Source organism: Camarhynchus parvulus, chromosome 12, assembly GCF_901933205.1.
Source record: "Camarhynchus parvulus chromosome 12, STF_HiC, whole genome shotgun sequence".
Taxonomy (NCBI): domain Eukaryota; kingdom Metazoa; phylum Chordata; class Aves; order Passeriformes; family Thraupidae; genus Camarhynchus; species Camarhynchus parvulus.
This window is the reverse complement of record NC_044582.1, coordinates 3,183,932-3,203,124: the sequence shown is the minus strand read 5'-3', so window position 1 is coordinate 3,203,124 and position 19,193 is coordinate 3,183,932. Positions and strand designations below refer to the sequence as shown.

The window sequence follows — 19,193 nt, the reverse complement described above, 5'->3', positions numbered from 1 at the left end:
TGACTTATAAATATTTCTTTGTCTTTCCACAAACATTTAATATTGATTCTTTTTCTAAATGATTCTTTTTCTACATTTTTAAAACACTGGACATTGAACATCCCCAAAGGGCTTTATTTTAGTTGTGGTCTAGAGGGGGCTGTCTCAGTTTGTGGCTAGAAATCAGTAGAAAAGCACAAACTAGGGCTTGTCCTTTCCCCTTCCCTGCTTCCCTTTCGGAATCTGTCTTTCACATAATCTTTTCTCATTAAATTGTTAAATGTTTGCATCAACATGAAATGAAGAGAAATTAATGTTTGTTTATTGGCAGACAGCACACCTTGACAATGAATTGGGCAGTAACCAGCACTGGATAAAAAGGGAAGGTGAATGCAGTGATTCCATGAGGCATTTCTTTCCAGCCTTATTACAGCTCCTGTTTTTGTACCAGACTGGCCAGTGTAACACTATATTGCAGTGAGCCTTTGTGCTCTGTTCTAACTGGCACCAGGATTATAAATGGCCTGGGAGCTCCTTTTGCAAAGAGAATTATCTGTCCCACTATCACTTCACAGGGAACTGTGGCTGGGAATACTGAAATCTGGTATCAGCTGTGTTAACTATGTGAGAGCAAACAATTATACTTTTGGAAAAATTTACCTGTAACATATTCAGTATATCAGACAGGATCTTAAATACTACCTACATTTTTTTCCCATATACCTTCTGCTAATCACTTTTAGAACGCCTGCAATTTTACAGCAGTTTTTTCCTTTGGTGGTTACTTCAGTATCTCTGAAGATTGGATTTTTTGGGGGTGACAGTGCTGGCTTATTGTTCTTTTTGTAACCTATCTCCAGTGTAACTGCTTGTTAACTAAATATTTCACGTGTTGCTGTGGTGAATTGTTTCCACTGTTTCAGGCACATAATATGACAAATTAAAGCTGGAGTTCCATTTTCAGCATCTCAGCTTTATGCCTATTTACAGCTAGTTATATTCTTGTTTAAAACTGCCAATGAAATATATTGTTAAACTGTGACACCAGTAAGTATTCTTCATTTATACTGTTGGCTGCTGTTTCATGCCTAATTTGCAATTGCTAACCCTTTTCCCCCTGAGTGCGTGCTGATGTCTTTAATTGGCATTTGTTTATTTTTGTTTGAAAATCACTGAGTATTTTTCCTTCCTTCTGTTCCCCCTAAAGTTGTAAGCACTGTTTTCACAGTGGGATCCATGTGGATGCAGCCAAACTGTTCTCTAGTTTTTTCCAATATTCTTTCCCTGTGCCACATCAATGATGGCTCTCACCTCATTCCACCAACATTTTCCAATAGCTGCTGAGTGTTTTCCCTGTTTCAGAGGAATGGGACCCCTGTCACCCAAGAGACACTGTGAAAGGCAGGTTACCATTTACAGGCTGTGCTCCTGTGCTCTGACAAACCTTTCACTGTGCTGCAGAAAAACATTGGAACAGAAAAGCTTCTATGCCAAATCTGAAGGTAGTTGTCCCCTTTAGAAAAGGACAAGGCTGACCTTTTTAATGATTAAGAGTCTTGGAATTTTTTTCCTACCATTGTGGTTTATTTATGGACCTGCTATTTGCATCTTTGTTTATACTTTTTGGAAAACAGACTATTTTTTATATTTTCATGTCCACTTGGTGCCTTTGTGGCCATCTCCACATAAAACCAAAAAAAGCAGTAGGTCAGTTTTCTTTCTCTCATGTATTATATAAACTCCCCATTCATATAAAAGCATTCCTGTCCATTTGTTTTAATTGAAATGACTTATCAGTAACATTTCCTTTACTTTAGACGTATTATTTGGAATGATTGCTTTAGGAAATCAGTGGCAGAGGAGTGGTTACTTTTGCTAAAGGTAAATATTTGTTAGAACCAAATATTCTAGTTTGTTTCTGCAAGAGTTAAAAACCAAAATATATGTGAAACCAAATGGGTATTTCAAGTTGGCAGTAATGTGAAGGAGTGGGCCTGAAACCTTGATAGCAAGAAATAACAATTCCCTTTATATCATGCACCGTGGTTCAAAAGGACAGTGTGATGCTTGTGAAAGTTGGCTGCCATTTCACTTTATTCTTAACATGTACATGGCTTTGCCTATTTTGAAGATCTTGAGAATATCATCAAGATCTTGTAAAGCTTATCTATGTACAGGGATAACCAAAAACCTCTAAGCTACAACTGTGCTGGTAGAACATAGAACAGCAAGAATGCTCCAGCAGGAAGGAAATTATAGCTCTTCTGTATAGAAATGAAGTGCAGCATCTCTGGTTATTAAATAAAGCCTCACTTCCCAAATCTACTGCTGGTAAAGGGAAATTTCTGATAGATAAAGATCTTTATGTGTGGGGTTTTTTTCCAGTGAGGTCTTTTCTCTGTCCCAGTGTTCCAATGATCTCTTGTCTCAGTAAAGAGATAATGCATGAGCAGGATTATTTGGCATTCCACTAAAATGTCCTGCAAAATACCCGCTGTGGGAAGAGCCCAGAGTGGTAAAATGATGCCTGTGGGCACATGAGGGGAGTGAGGGAACAAGATGGGAAATAAAGGGAAATTCAGGCTTTTCTGAAAATTCAGGAGAGCCCTTGGGAAATATTCACAGAGTGGAAGAAAATGCATTTGGGGGAAGGCTAAAAGCTTAGAGGATAAAATCTGTATGCTTGTCCCTTACTCTGAATGGTCACAGAGTAATCCTTGTACAAGGATCTTCTTATAAATACTTTTTCCACCTCTCAGGGAGGCTGAGTTGTCCAGGAAGATTAATGTATGTATAAATGCACAGAGAACAGGTAAGTTCTGCTTAGGCTCCTTTTTTGAGTAATTGCTGTGAGCAATTTCTGGTGAGCCAGGTTTTGGCAGATAACATGGTTATTCTGAAATGGCATTTTGTCCCTTTGAGTCTATGTGAATCTAATCTCCTGTAAAGCCTCTTTATGCAATTTTGGTTTAGTGCTGTGTCCTTCATAAAGAATAGTTATGGTATGATTTTCACATCATGATAAATTAGGTTCTAGGACTAAACTCTGAAATGCAATTTGCTTAAAAAAATAACAGCTCAGGCTTAAGACCTTTGATATTTTGCACCTTTCTTGTATTATTTGCTTTTGTCTTCCTTTTTTCTACTTTTTGACTGCAGCTTTACATCTATAATCCTCACCTCCTATTTTAAGTTTTTCCTTTTATTATTTTCCATTGACTTTGAACCTCTTCTGGTGCATTGAGACTAAAAAACCAGCAAAAAATACATCCTTAAGCTCAGGGTGACCTGCTATTCCATACTAATTTCTCTATTATTGTTTCAATGCTAAAGCTTTTTAATAAAAAGTTCAATAAGATAAATTGGCAAATTTTTCAATAATTTCATTTAAGAAGTTTTTTTAAAATTTTTAAACAAACAAGAAAAAACTCAACAGCAAAAATGTCCATCAAACACTTCAGTTTGAAACAAATAGTGCCATGGAATAGCTGATTTAGGAACACTGTGGAGCTTCAGTAAAATTACGAGAAACTTAAATAATGGGAAGCTTTTGAGCAATCTCTTTAGACGTGTCTGTCCATATGAACAACCTGGAGCTACAAAGGGGATTCAGAGCTGCTCCTTTCACTGAATTATCTGGGATCTCCAATCATATGAGGCGTATGCAAATGGCTTTGCTACTGAAAAAAAAACAACCCCAAATTTCAATCCTATAGATTTTATTCTATGAGGTTTGGGAGGTGTACATGGAGAGGAAAAATTAAGTAATGCACCTGGCAGTGTCTCCTTAAACCAGCAGATGAGGCTGTTTCCTATTTTATCTATTTTGCAACACTGTAAACCACTGGAAAGCTGTAACTGCAATTAAATGCCTGTATCCAGCGTTGATTTGGTAAATGGAAATGCCTCCCCCTGCTTTTTTTTTTTCACTGTAACAGTGTCATAGGTTCTTAGGCAGGTTCAGAACCAGCTATCAAGTGGATCATCAAGGTATATCTTTTAAATCTATAAATTCATGCCAGACGGATTGGTACCTTTCAAGGTGCCAAGATTTGGCTGAGATGTAGAACTTGATCCAGGATTTATGCTCACTCAATCATCTTAAATTTAATTCCTCGCTAAAAAGCTTGACCTGAGAGATCTGTGTGTGTGCATATACAAATATTCCTACTGCCATGAAACAAAAGTATAAATATGAGTAATGATTACACAAGTGAGATGCCATCATAAAGTTTTTAATTGCAAAGGATATTGCACTTGTTATTGGCAGACATCAGTCAGAGAGATCTCATAATCACCTGTTAAATATCCACGTCATTCCACTTTAATCAAGAGAGTTGTGGATTGCCACCTTTGAAATAGCTGTTTTAAATCAATAAAGTTCAGTGGAATGTGTTATCACTGATCCTCTGATGGTGCAGTTCCTTTCAATTCTCTTTTATAACCTGGGTAGATGGAGCAGTGAGGCCACGGGAAAACTCGAATTCATGTGTTTTTCTGGGGGAAAAAGAAAAAAAACAATGCAACCCCCCTGTCAGTAACAGCTCCTGTGCTGCTGAATGAGCCCTAATCCTCTCTCGCAAAACACTTCCTCGTTGTTGAGCTCTCTGCTTTTTCAGAGCACACCCAGAGCTATCTGTTCCTTCTGTGTTCTCTCCTTTCCTTGCAAGGGCCCCCGTGTTTGCCCTGCCAGGAGGTTCAGCAGTTGCTCAAAGTGCAGTTTCACAATCGGCTCTGTGCTCGGAGAGGGAGCTGCCGGCAGAACGGCAAATCCTGCGCTCCTCTTCCTCCTCCAGAGAGGGCTGGAGCACTTGTGTGGCTGTGCCCTGTCACGCTGCTTTGCTGAGTCAAATAAACAACTTTCTGGGAAAAATCCCACCAGAGAAAACTCAGCCATTCATTTGATGAATAATCAAATGAGGTGACTCAGGGGTGTGACTCTGAGGTGACTCATGGGTGTCCATGTGACAAGGGTGATGTGAGAGAGGCATGGGAATACATGGCCAGATTCGGAACAAGATCACCCTTTTGAGATTCCATAACGTTTATATTTTTATGTTGGTGTCTCTGCTCGGGAAGGGAATTACATCTGTGTTCATGTATGGGAGATGAGAGGCTTAGAATTTGAGAAGGTGTCTCTTGGCTATTTATCAGTTCTGCTTATTGGTATCAATCATAACAATTCCAGTAAATTGAGTTCTTCAAGGGAGCTGGTCAGGGGGAACATTGAATTTTATCATGCCATTTGCATAATGAGATCACTCCAAAATCATTAACACTACAGTGCTAATAAAAAAAAAATAATATAGTACATATGAAGTATCTCTATCTTTGAAAGTTTTCAATAGCTGTGCCAAGGAACATAAATCTGAATTTCTCAGTGAGTACAAAGAAACTGATGCCCAGTGTGTCTGTAGCATTCTATATATTGCTGTTTGGTGTTTTCCATCTATTATAGGTTGGTGTTTCTGTGTATAAACTGAAATGTTAACATGTGACCAGTTTACACATAAATGAGTAATTTATCTTCAGGAGACCTTGTACTCAGAGAACTGAAAGTTCTGATGGGGAAGGTTTCAAGACTTCCTACAGAAGTGTTGCCAAATGATAGCGATTTAGCTGAAAACCAGGTTAATCTACACATTCTCTTCCCTGTTTAAAGAAGTTTACACAGGGCAAAAAGAAGTTGAATGCTATCCTTTAACCATTAACAGGTCCAAGGGCTGGGCACAAGGCTGGGGAATATTTGTGATAGGACACAATAAATGTTTTCACAGGAGCAGTTGTGAGAGGTGTTTGATGGTGAGCAAACAGTGCAACGTTAACAGCAAGTACCTGCCCTGAGGAGTGTTGGCCTGGCCTGAAAGCACCACAAATCCTGTGGCTACCTGAGTTCTGCCCAGGCTACAGAACTGATCTGCATTCACCTCTTTATGGAAAGAGTATTTTGATTTTTAGTTGCTGGTATGTCCTTTAATACGTCCTTAGATGTCCTTTAATACGTCCTTTTAGGCAAGACCTAAAAGCTCTTTATCCCTTCATCTTTCCTTCCTTGCCTGCAGATTAGAGGCTGTAAAAACAGACTTTAAGGAGATGCTTAGATGGGGTTGGTCTTGTTCCTTCCTGCCTTAATATCCTGTCAAAGCTACTAGGATTTCACCATAGTATTTTGCTTTAATGACCTCCTACACTTCATCATGCTTTCATGCTTTCTCTTACCAATCAAAAAAAAAAAAATCACAACAACACCGTTTTTCATTTGTTTGTGTTTTGGGTCATGTCCCACTGGTAAATAGTTGTTTTTCTTTTCAATAAATGTACAGGCCTCCTGTGTACAGGGAATATTTTTTAATTGTCTTGTCTACGTGTAAAAAATATCTGTCCTGGAAATTCTTTGAAGTTAGACATACAGTACAGAGTTCTTCTTTATGCTGTGTCTATAACTTTATAACTCTCTCAGATGGTATGAAGCAATAAAGTTCTTGATAGTTATAATGTCTTTTTATCCATATCTGTGGTAAGTTTGTGCAAGCTCTTATCTGCTAACAACATAGTTGTGGGTTTATCTTTATTCACATAAAGTCACCTTACCTGTTACTTACAGCCTTATTCCTGAAGCCATTACTTCCTTTATTTCTCCAATATTTTACTGTGGTTCAAAGCACCATGTATGCTTTCTAAAAAGGCCACTGAATGACACACTCCAGTCCTATTGTAATCTTTTTTTTCTTTGTGGGTCAGTGATTCTTAGTGTGAGATGGTGAAATGACAGTCGGAGCATGAAATTTCCTGCACTTCCAGTATATGTGTGAAATTATGTAGAAAAACCAGGGATTCGAGAAATAGCAGTGGCATGGTACAGCCTGATATGAGAAAAAAGACAAAGCTTGAACATTTGAATGATGTGGGTTACATAAGTATATTCCATTTCTGTGGGTCTGAATATAATAAAAGTATGAAACTCAATCCTATTTAAACAGAATTCTATCTTTTGAAACTGAAAATGGTGCAGTAATTTAAAACAAACAGTAATGGTATTTTGTAGCACAATTTCACTGTTGTATTATCAAGTCCACTTAATATTTTTGGACTCATTGCCTTGAATTTGTGATTTTTAAACCTGATTTCTCCAGGCAGATATTTCTAGGTCACAGGATAGGATCTTTTGTGTCATGATTACTCTTTTCATAAAGAACAAAATATCTTTTCTTTTATACAGAAGCCTCTTTCATTTTAGGAACCAGGAGAATTAAGATGTACCTATTATAGCAAAAATCCTTCTCATGGGCTTACAAGACCTTTGTATTATTAGCACCCAATTTTATCATGAGTCTCAGGTAATGCTATTTTTTTCCTCTCAGATGTGGATTTAATGAACTTTTTATAGCAAAGAATGTTAACATTAAATACTTGCCTGATATATTTTTTTCCTCCTCAAAGTGAATATGTGAACTGCAGACTGTTCTTACAATTTCATTCTCATTCCCCGGTGAACTTAGAAATTGCAAAAATGGCAAATGAGAGAGTCCAGTGTTGATGGCTTCCCAATACCAAGGTATCCCAAGAAACAGGGATTGTGCCATAAAGCACAATGCAGTCACAGCTCTTTGAGGAAAAGAGATTTCAGGCCTGTGGTGCTCTTCTGACTCCTTCAATCGTCCAAAAAAGAACTGCTGAGGGGATGAAGTGGGGGCTGGAGAGCTGAAGGTACTTTTACATTATGCATTCCTGCTGCAGTTTTAAACTCATTTATTTACATACTGAAATGCCACAGGATACCTGGCCATCTGCTGAGATCCCTGGGTGGGTTTTGCAGGTCACAGAGCTGTGTGCAGACCTCAAGGCACCTAATTAAAACCCATCCAGGTATGTCCACACCAGCTGTAGTTGCACCACCTGACAGGGGAATTCCAGTTAAGCAATACCTGAATGGCATTAATGGCACCAAAGCTTCTGATAGTTCAGTCCAAGCACGTTGTAGATAATACCTGGAATGAGTAGTACGACCTGATAATGCAGGGAGAAATAACGTGTGTTAAACAGGCTTTTGTCCTCCAGGTTTAAGTTTCACCAGTGCATTTTCAGAGCACTGCCCCAAATTGCCCAGGTGGTAGTTCTGCACCTTGGAATGCTGGAGGAAAAGGAGGGAAGTGCCTTGCTGGAGAGGAGGAGTATGTTAAAACTCGTTGTCCTCAGTGTTGTTTACCTGTGCACTCAAACCTCCACTTGATTTTTAGCTCTGTAGGTGTGCACTTTTCAGAACTATGAAAGAATGTGCTGTGTAGAGTTCCTTTTAAAATTGAGACAAATTAGTTTTGCCATTGCATGACAATTGGTATTATTTCCCTATGTATTTCTTGGTGTAATCCTAATAAGTGTTCAAATACTATTTCCCTGAAATACAGTTATTTTTTTAATGATAGTATGATAAATACCACAGTCTTACAGTCCTGAGTGAAACTTCTTTATAACACTCTTAGAATAGTATGGTTAATTCTTGTATTTTAGATATGCATTTCTAGTAACACAGCATAGATAAACTTTGCAAACAGAGATGACAGAAGCTTACTTTGAAGAAATCACTGTCATTATTTTCATCTTTATCAAATGGTCAAAGGAGCAAGATTCATTTTTCATGTAGGCATGTATAGTATACTAAAAAAGGAAAAGTGATTATCAGTTAGTATTTTAGCACATATTTTGTTTAACCCCTGTTTTTTAGGTTTAGTGAAATTGGATGATGTGTTTAGTTACACCACACACATTTAAAAAAAAGATCAGTGACTCATTGCAGATTTTTGCAAGTTTTATTTTCAGCCTTCTAGGTGCATCTTCTCTCTCCATAAAAAAGGCGCTGTTTACTTCGCTTTGACTTTCTTCTGAAAAGCTACAATAGAGCGCCAAGTTTGGGCACTATCCAAATTACACAAATGTTCATTATACAGAGGAAAGCTTCTGAGTGTTAATTACCTCTTTTTGTGCCAGCCCGGTCCCTGTCATGAAGAGCCTTGTGAGGACACAGGAAAAAAAAGGGGGAATTTCAGAGAACCCTTAGGGATTGTTTTAAAATGGTCCTTGAAGGGTAAGTTTCACTGCTTATGGTCAAAACTCATAGTCATAAAAATTACTGGATTAAGGGGTTTAGAATTTAATCCTGTGTTTGTGATGGGGATTTGGATCTTTAGATTGTTTTCTATTTATCATAAATAATGTATGTGTGTATTCATACTTGGGAAAACAGTTTAGTGTTTAATTTTTAAAGAATGTTACACAGATGCTCATCTTTCTGCTTCTAACACTGGGTATTTGAATGACTTGGTATATTGCAGCACAAGTCTAATTACACTTGACTGCAAGAGAAAACATCTGTAAAACTCAAAGCAGTGTAACTGGAAACTGCAGACAACAGACATTGGAAGGGACTGCCCAGAAGGATGGTGGAGTCACTGGGAGTGACTGGAGGTGTTTAAGGAAAGACTGGATGTGGCACTTAGTGCCGGGTTTAAAGGCGGTGACTGGTTTTAAGTTGGACTTGATGGTCTTGGACCATTAAGTTTCAGCCGAATTGACTCTGTGATCTGTGAAACGCAATCCCAAAGGGGTCAAATCCTGCCTTATGTTGGGTGCTTGGACCATGCACAGAGCCTCTGCCCGAGCTCACCTTCCACACAGCGGGCACGCTGTACGGGCACCCCGCGCCGCGGAACACTCGGAGCTGGAGGGACCCGTCGGGAACAGCGTCCAGCTCCGGGACAGCCCCAAATCCCCCCCTGTCCCTGAGAGCAGTGTCCAAACTCTGCCGCAGCTCCGTCAGCTCGGGGCTGTGACCGAGGGGAGCCTGCTCAGTGCCCGACCCCACTCTGGCTGGGTTCCTGATAGAGATGAGGTCTCCTCCCAGTCTCTTTCTCCCCTGGCTGAACAAACCAAGTGGCCTCAGCTGTTCCTCATAAGCCTTTCCCTCCCGGTCTTTCTGCACCCTTCAGATGCTCTCTAACACCTTACTCCCTTTTTTTACGGTGTGGTGCCCAAAACTACACACAGGACTGAAGGTGAGAGCACTGCAGAGCAGAGCGGGGCCATCCCCTCCTTTGACCGGCCGTTCCCGCAGGTAGAAGATGCTTTTCCGCCGCCGGTTCTGCCCGGGCGGCGCCCGAGGGCTCCCGCTGCCCCGGCGGCGCTGCCCGGCCCCGCCATGGCGGCCCCGGCGGCGCTGCCCGGCTCCAAGATGGCGCCCGCGGCGGGCGGGACTTCCCGCGGCCGAGGGCGGGCGGCGCAGCCGCGATGGTGGCGGCGTGAGGCGGCGGGGCCGGCGGCTGCTCCTGCCCTCCGCGCGGCCCGGGCCGGGCATGGAAGTGGAGAAGATGGATGAGAATGAATGGAAGTACCACGGGGAAGGCAACCAGAGCCTCGTCGTCTCACACTGCCAGGTACGGGGGAGCCCCAAGCCGGGCCCGCGTGAGGGGGACGGCCCGGCGGGAGCGGCCGCTCGGCCCCGGCGCCCGCCCTCGCTGCTTTCTTTGCCGGAGGAGTTTTCTGTCCCGGGGAGATCGGGCCCGTCCCGTGGGAAGGATGAGCGGGCGTTTCCCCGGGTCCTCCGTTACGGCCAGCAAGGATGGGAGGGAGAGCAACCGATGGCCGCGCAGCTGCCGCCTGGAGATGAGAGCTGCGGGGAAAAGTGCTAAAAATTCGCCTTTTCCATCATCATTCCCGGGTGTGGGTGATGTGACAGGAGAAAGCGAGCTGCTGAAGGCGTGTTTTTCCCTTTGTCACCGGCTCTGGCTCGGCGAGGAGTTTGAGCCCTCGCTGCAGTGCTGGCCCGGGCTCCCGACTCTAATTGGGGTTTTTGGCTTTGCCACAGAGCTGCTGTGCTGTGACCCCGCCGGTCACTTCATCCCCATTCTCCCGTGTACCTGTTGGGCTGGTTTTTTGTTATGTTGAATTTTTTTCCCCTTTTTGTTTGTCTGGGTTTTTTTTTTTTTTTTTTTTTTGGTGGGAGGGGGCACAGGGGATGGAGGTGTATTTTGTTAAAAAATGCCAGTAAAATAGATTCAGCGCTTGAAGCAGTAATGATTAAAGACGCTGAATCCAATCAAGCAGACTTTGTCAGTTTATGCTGGCAGTGTATTCGTGCCCCCCTTACCATGTGCATTATTTACTTAATGTATTGGGATACATGCCCCTTGAAGGAGTTTATTCCTTTTCTAAAAAGTGCCTGTGGCTGTATTTGTGCTTTAAAGATGTATTTGTATTTTAGTTTAAAAGCCGGTATGGATTTGCCACAGAATGTTCTTGATGATTCATAGATCAAAACTCAGCAAAACCAGAATGTTGAAATGTAGGATTTTTGTAGAAAAAGATCTATAATAAGAGTTGAATCTTGAGAATAATTTTTTAAAATTATGTCTAAATGAATGGCTGAAAATACTGGATTATTTTAATGTCTGTTTTCTGTGTTATAAGTACGAATTAGATGTAAGATATTAACAAATTCCAAGCCTGAGAAAATGCTAGAAATCTTGTGGTGCTCTCCAAACTTTAGGAGGGGCACTTCTGTGACTCTGGCTTTTCCCCCCTTTTTCTTTATATCAAATACTATTTATAAGCAATTTTAGTGGAAGAAGACCATGTATGATTTTGTTTCCTGTCACATTGAACTTTGAAAAAGGCAGTGTCGAAACTTCTCAGTCACTGGATGACGGGAATCAGGATAAATAATGGATTATTAGTGATGTAATTGTGATTATCTTTAAAGATGTGGAAAGTGAGGAAGTCAGCCAGTGATTCAGAATAGCTGCTGAGCGTGCCAGTTCTCTTTTTAACAAGATGCTAAAACTTTTTAAAGTTAGAGTGAAAGTGAAATAGATACAATTTTTCCTTTATAGACAACTTTGAAACAGCAAAGCTTACATTTTGGATCTTTGTATCTACTGATGACAAAGTCTGGTAAACCTGAAGCCTATAAATACTATTTAGATGTTAATTGTAACTTTGTGTCTCTTAGGAACAGGATATGCTTGGACCATTAATCATCGTTCTTGTGATCTGGTGTGAAGTTATTCTCAGGTTTGTGTGGAGGGATCAGCAGCACAGCTAAGAGATTTTGACTGTTCTCACTTCATTCGGTAGCTTCCCAGTTCATGTTTTTTATGTATCAGTACGGATGGAAGGGACAGGGACTTGGTGATGGTGGGAGAGACGTGAATGGATGCTCAGATACAAGTGAGAGGCCAGATTGGAACCTCTGTGGTTTCCATGTTCTGATGTGGAGTGGTGTTTTGAAATGTGGAGAGAAAGCTGCTCCCTACCTCTCTATGTCTAAGCCTCTCTTCTAGCTTTTGGAAAATTTGAGAAGTTTTGTTTTTTAAACTTCAACAAAAAAGTGAATCCTGTCCTTTTGGAGAAGAGGGCATGAGCTGCTTTGCCTGTCCCAAAATGAGGTCTAGGGTGTTGTGTTTGAACTCCTGCTCTCTGCACCGTGCCTTGGAGCTGATAACAGCTCTGTGCAAGGTCTGGCTGCAGTGCAGGGTGTGTGGGCCAGGGTGGGCAGCCTGGCTGGACACTCCTGTTCCTGCCTGTGAGGCTGTGGTGCCCTGGGGATGGACAGACAGGGCCGTGAGGCCCATGTCATCACAGGGTGCTCCCGTGTTTAAGGCTCTGCTTAATTCCTGGGGTTGCTCCATTCCCTGTAGGTTGCCCTTTAAGATATGAATGTAACGCATTGTTAATCCGGTAGAGTACCAAATTAAAAAGTTGGTCATGGAAAAGTCACATGCCCAGCAAACAGCTCTGCTGGCAGGGAGCTGATAAGCCCTGGACGCAGGCGACACGCAGCCGCTTTTCCAGCTTTGTCTGGCACTGGGATGTGCTGGCATCCTATGGAACGCGCTCTGTTGTTTCCATGAAAGTGCTGTCAGTGCTCACTGCGCTTTTTCCTCTTGCTGGTTATTAATCCTGCAGGATGTAACAGTGACAGGAGTCTCACTGTGTGCTGAAATCACTGCAAGTGCCTCTCTGTTCCTTATCCCTCCAGTGCAGGATAAGGATCCTGAGGCACTGCATGGGCTGTTCAATGCATCTCTTCTTACAGTGGTAGCTTTATAGAGTTACTTTAATTAGTTTGGCAGCATTTAGCCAGTGATCCGGTGAGTGAAGATGGAATGCCTGCCGAGCATTTCCAGTTCCCATTGTTATCACTGGAGCTCTGTGCTTGCTTGCTTGATGAGCACTCAAACTTCTGCTTTCATGAGTTTTTAAAGTTTCAGCTCTGGAGAATCTAAAGTTCCAGAAGATGTACAGAACTATGGTACAAATTTCTCTGGTTATCAAGCTTTTCCTTTTGGTTTTTATTGAAGCTGTAAATGAATTAATTCAAACAGAAACTGAGTTGTGGTCAAAAGGCCTTTGTGTAGTCTTGCAGTCTGCTGAACAGCTAGAATGATCAGACAACTTACCTTCCTCATGATTCCAGTGTGAAATACAGCTGGTAACTCTGAGGTGTTGGTGAGACATCTGTGCTGCAGGACAGATACAGATACAGCTCCACAAACCCTCAACCAAGCACCATCACAGCCATCCAGGTGGTTTAGAAAGGAGATTTCTTTTCCACTGAGTTTTTTAGTGGAGAGTCACTCCTTCTGCTTCAAATTTGGCTTCAGATTTTATTAAAAAGAGAGCTAAGCAATGCTTTCTCTTGTCCTCCCTACTCATGAGCAGTAGAGAGGGTTCAGAGGAACTGCTGCAGAGCATTTATCTCCTGGTTAGCTGTTGTGTCTTTCTGCAGCCCAGATCAGACCTGGAAATCCTCCTTTGGAGTTCTGCACTTGAGTAAGTTGTTTGCTCTTATGGGACACTTAACACTTCATTTCAAAAGGCTTCAGTAGATGTTTGTAGAAAGTAGTGTAAGCAGCTCTAGGGATAATAACTTGGATTTCCTTCTGCTGTTTGTTGAAACATGTGCTGGTAGTCTGCAGTAGCTGCTTTATGACATGAAGTATGTACATTCCTCCTGGCCTCTGTTTTACTTCTTGTGTGTTGGGATATTGTGGTAACCAAAAGCCTCATTTTGAAATACATTTGAACATTAAACTTGCATTTCAGGGTGAGTGTGGGGAAGTGGAAAATAGGAGGCTTTTTCCCCCAGCTTGGTTTTTATTCAGTGAGATGGTCTAGAACAACCTTGTCATGTTGTTGCAAAAGGTTATGGTTTATGGCTTCAAATGCCTGGATTGTTGGTGTTCATCTACTTTGTGTCTTGGAATGTTTGCAGCTCCAGCAGATATCTTTGGGTTCTGGTACAGGACTTAATTGGGAAATGCATGAACCATCTCCAGAGCATCTGTGAGCTTACAAGTAGGGAAAGGAGGGGAGATGGAGAAGGTAAGGGAAGCAGCTAAGGAGTCTGGGTGAGGGAGTCAAGCCAGGTAATGAAGCTTGCAGGAGATTCTCAAATTTGGTGCCTGTATTAGACAAATAATATGTCTCTTCTCTGGGATATTTATTTTCCCTTCAGGACCTGTGGTAAAGATGCAGGATGTCCAGTGCTGCTTAAGAAGCATCCTTCCTAATCCTTGTGCTGGCTGCACAGAGCCCTGCAGTGAGCAGAGGAGCAGGGAGACAGGGGGATCTGGTGTTTTAGCAGCAGGCTCTGCTTTCACTGTGTCTGTAGCTGCTTCTGCTGGCACCTGCATTGTGATGGCTGCAAAGCAGTGCAGGAGCTCACTTTCTGCAGAGAGGACAGAGGGATTTGGTTTGGGACTTTGCAATAACTCTATGAGAAAGGGATTTGTGTCAAATCAGGGTAGATGATTGTTCCTCATAGTGCCTTTGCATTATGAAAGTTTTTCTGTGGCTGTTGGTTGTTTTGTTTATAAGAATAATGACAAGTTCAGTTCTGTTGCAATGAACTTACTTGAAGAGAGGACAGGATTGTATGTTTAGACAGAAGGGTGTTGCTGAAAGAGTTGAAAGCTTCTGGTTGGAATGAATTAATTATCTGCAGCTTTCCTCTGGTCTTGTTTGGCAGAAAGGGATGATGCTGATCATTACTTGCTGTCTTCTTGAGAGAATCTTCTTAAGGTGCTTTTTCTGGTGATGTCATTTTGTATAAGTCCCAAAACTTGTGTGGCCTGTTTCTTCTGTTGTTTTTCTGTGTGGAGCTGCCTGAATCTGTTTTGTGCTATTGCAGTTTGTGTAAGTACTGATGTCCCCCTAAACTTCCCAGCTGTTCCTGAAAAATTCCAGGTCCCCGACTATAAAGCAAATTTTTTTTTCAGTTGTGTTCTGTTTTCTGTTCAGTTGTGTTCTGATTGATTTTTCTTTTCATTAATATCTATAACTGTCTTGATTTCATGAAAATATAGAACGGGCTGATTATTTCTATATTAAAGAATCTTCAGTTAGGGAAATTTTGCTCTTCCTGTGGTTATAAATACAATAGTTTGTTAATAATGGCCTTCTCTGAATATTGCTCTGAATAAATATGGCCACATTCTGCTCTCTTGGTTCTTTTACAGAACAATATTACCAGAAAAAGCAAAATGCAGCCTGTATTTATTGAATTTTAATTTGACTAATTGGGAAAGGCACAGTTATGATAAGACTTGAACTTAAACATTTTTGTCTCCTTGATGAGATTCAGGTATTTACATTCCAAACCCGTGCTGATTCCTGCTTCTGATGGATTTGGCAATCATGTAATGTAGGGAGGAGTTCTGCACCTGATTCTGTAGAATTTTCTGTCTGTTCTGTTTGATGTTTGGTTTTTGGTTTTTATTTTTTTAATTTCAAAGGGCATTTCTTTGACCTGGACTCTCCAGCATTGTCTTTTTTTTTGGGTGTGTGCATATCTCAGCAGTGTCTAACAAAACAGTGTTTAACAAAACCCCCACACCTGCACACCTTTTGCTTACTTAGACAAAAGGACAGGAAGACAGCTTGACAACTAAAGGTAATAGATCTTTTTTCTTAGTTGTCATTGCTTTTGATTTTTTAGCATTTTATTTACTTATTACAGACAACCAGAGGAACTTCTGCCCAAATTGAAGCAGCTATGAAAACCAGTTGAAAAAGCCAAGTATGTAATCAGGGTGTGTCATCAGTGAAAAGAAAGGAAGAGATGCCTGTCTTGCTGGGAACAAGAATGAAGTTTTTATGAACAGAGGGCAATCACCAGTTTGAGGTGGAATTTGGGAACCTTTGTGACACCTGTATTAAACAGGATTCCTTGCATTGACCTTGGCTAATTGATGTTTACATACACATCTATGGTCAGTGGATGAAAAAAAAGACAGTTTTGTATTTGTTTTAGTTCTTTGGCTAAACAGGTACAATGTGACTGCTGATGCCATAATTAATTGACCAAACTCTACTTGAGTACAATCTACAAAGGTTTGACTATAAACAAAGAATTAAAAGTTGAAAGTACTTCCAGTTCTGTGAATTAGCTGTGAAGCTTTTTATTGACACACACTTCCCTCAAGTTATTAGATTGGGTCAGCATCAAGGAATTTTAATTCTGTATTGGGATTTCAATTCAGTATTGTGCCAGTGGTTAGATGTAAAGTTCTCTTGTGTTTCCCAGGTTTCTGCACTGAAAGGATGCTCTGAATGCAGAGTGGTTTAGTGCCTTCCATGAAGTGAAAAGGAAGGTGGCATTGGGTAGCAGGGCTGCATGTGGAGAGGAGAGAGAGCAGAAAGGCAGCAATTAAAACTTTTCTTGTAAGAGTGCCTTGAGTTTTGTAGGTGCAGATGGGGAAGCACAGCATGAGTGTGGATGGAGATAGCAGGCAGAAGCTCTGTGCTCTAACACTAATCCCATATGACAGTGATCATTTAACTGCAGCAGCAGCAGCACCTCTCTCCTCCCTGCAGAATACTTATTTATTTCAGAGGTGCTAACTTTTGCTGATAATGAGTGTTGGAGCAGACTTGTCTTTTGGTGACCTTCTTTGGAAATTCAAACTCTACTTTGGGCCTTTTTTTCTTGTGTGTGTGTGACTTTTGAGAATGCTGAAGGCTATATCCATTGAAAATGTACAACCAATCCCAGTTTTGCAGTCAAGCTCAGGAGATCATTAGCCTTGATTAAAAATGATCCTGTTTTATTTTTTGGTTGGGTTCAGTGCTGGCTTAAACTTGAATGAGTTCCTTTTGCAGTTGAGATCAAGTTGTTATCTCAAAAATATTTCTTTTTTGTCTGTTACAAGTGCTTGTAATGCAGTGATGGAGTTTCTGTGCCTTTTCTGTATCTGCCCTCACTGACAGTGGCTGTGGGTTGGTTGCTTTGGGTAAAGCTGACCCAAAGCTGTGTAGGAGTGCTCAGTCTAAGAGCCTGCTTTATTCACTCTTTTGGTTCTTCCTCCCTCCCAGCTTTTCAGTGGATTTGTCTGTGACATGGAATAAAGTGTCAAGGATGTGTTCTGACCTCCTGCAAGTGTCCTCCCCAGCCTGCTTTTGCTCAGGAAGGAGCAGAGTCACTGGATTCTGCATGAGCACAAGGCTGGCTTAGGTGCCTTCTGGTTGACTTGTTCTGGATGCTGAGGATTATTCACTTGTTCTAACTGTCCATTTAATTATTTAACTTCATTCTAATCCCTTTTACTGTTTTGACTCTGTATTTCCTCCCCCCATTAATAATTTCCTGGAATGCCTGGTTTCCCCTGCATACCATCAGATGACTTGGCAGCTTAAAGCTGGTGAGAGTGTGCTGCTGATGGAGGAGGCTTTAGAGCAGCTTAAAGGGAGGGAGCTTAGGATGTGTTTTTATGTTCTGATTGCTACAACTCACCTGTCTGACAGATGGATGAGGTATTTGATGTGCTTTTAAATGTTAAGGAGCATTTTTCCTTGTTTCACAGCAAGGACATGAGGGCCATGTGCTGTGCTACCCAGGCAGTGCCAATGCACACTGAGGGCCAGGCATCAATGGGTTTATTCATCCTGCTCTCTCTCTGGTATGTGTTTCCACCTCATAGCAGTGGGTGTATCACTTGATATCATTTCAGGTGCTCTGATTAGCTGCTTTGGCTGAAGGGCAGACATTTCCTTCTCGCTCTTGCAGAGTGCAATCATTAAATTCTCTTGGAATTGGTACCATCTGTGCATTGCAAGGTTATAGAAGCTTAGCTATAAAGTGAAACCTGAGGTAGTGCTTGACTCTCATGGGAATCAAGATCATAACCAAGCAGAAAAAAAAGATTGTAATGAGCACCTGAAGTCTGATGCAAGCTGTGTGCTAAAGAAAACAAGTGTCATGGGGGGTTTGCTTTCAAATAAGGGTTTGGCATATTGAATGGTGTAAAGCCAGATGCCATGTCAGAGATCCTTTATTCACGTTAAGAAATAAAACCATTGTTCTTCAAGGACTCCTGTGCTAAATAAAAGAGTATTGTTCCTATTTCTGAATGCTTCTTTGCACTATGTGTGAGCAATTGCTAAACTTCCTCCATACTGGCAGGAAATGTAGCTTTCCTCACTTTGTTTTGTGTGATCTTATCCACCTTATGTAGAAAAAACTGAGTTGGAAAACAATTGTGTATGATACTACCAGTGTATTTCATTCAAAAGCTGCAAAATTTTCTAGTACTTAGTTTGTTTCCATCTCTCATAACCCTTCACATTGCACAGCACACTGACCTTCGAAAATGTCTTGTGTTGAGTACCATGAAGGTAAGCTTTGGCTGAAGTGCCTGGGCACTATGGTGGGCATGTTTTCACTGAGTTCCACCATTTCTCAGAAGCACAATCTCTCCCTGTCACTGTCTTTTCTGAAATGTGAAGATAACACTTCTTTGTCCATTTTCCTCCTTCCCAGAAATTGCATTTCCTGAACAGAAAACCATTGTTTTCTGTTCAAGTCCCTAAAACTAGAATTGGAATTGAAGGGGTTGTGGGATGTAGGGGAATTGGAATTGTAGGGGTTGTGGAATTTTAAAAGTCAGAATAATTTTTTAGTTTGGAAATAGTGCATGCAGCTGCATTGTGCTACTGCAGGAATAGCTTAATATCACCTAAACAATTCCGTAGTTCATGTAGAGTAGCCTTGGAGCTGTCAATAATCAATATTTGCATATCACTGTGTTCAGTTTGTCTCTCTCCTTGGATTGAAAATCAGAATGTACTTTCTGTAGGTGCCATTGCTGTAGGTTGTTGTAAACCCACAATGATTAGGTAGCACTGAATAACCTCAGTGGTAGGTCTGGCATCCTTAAGCTGTG

General features: G+C 41.3%; 1 protein-coding gene across 1 annotated transcript in view; it reads left to right on the top strand.

The window, feature by feature from the left end:
* Nucleotides 1-10,267: 10,267 nt before the first annotated feature.
* Nucleotides 10,268-19,193, top strand: part of IPPK (inositol-pentakisphosphate 2-kinase) — a 29,772-nt gene continuing 20,846 nt past the window's right edge. The window contains exon 1 of the mRNA XM_030956902.1: nt 10,268-10,406. Within this exon, the coding sequence (XP_030812762.1) occupies nt 10,326-10,406 (81 nt within the window). The 5' untranslated portion in view covers nt 10,268-10,325. The remainder of the gene's footprint in view (nt 10,407-19,193) is intronic.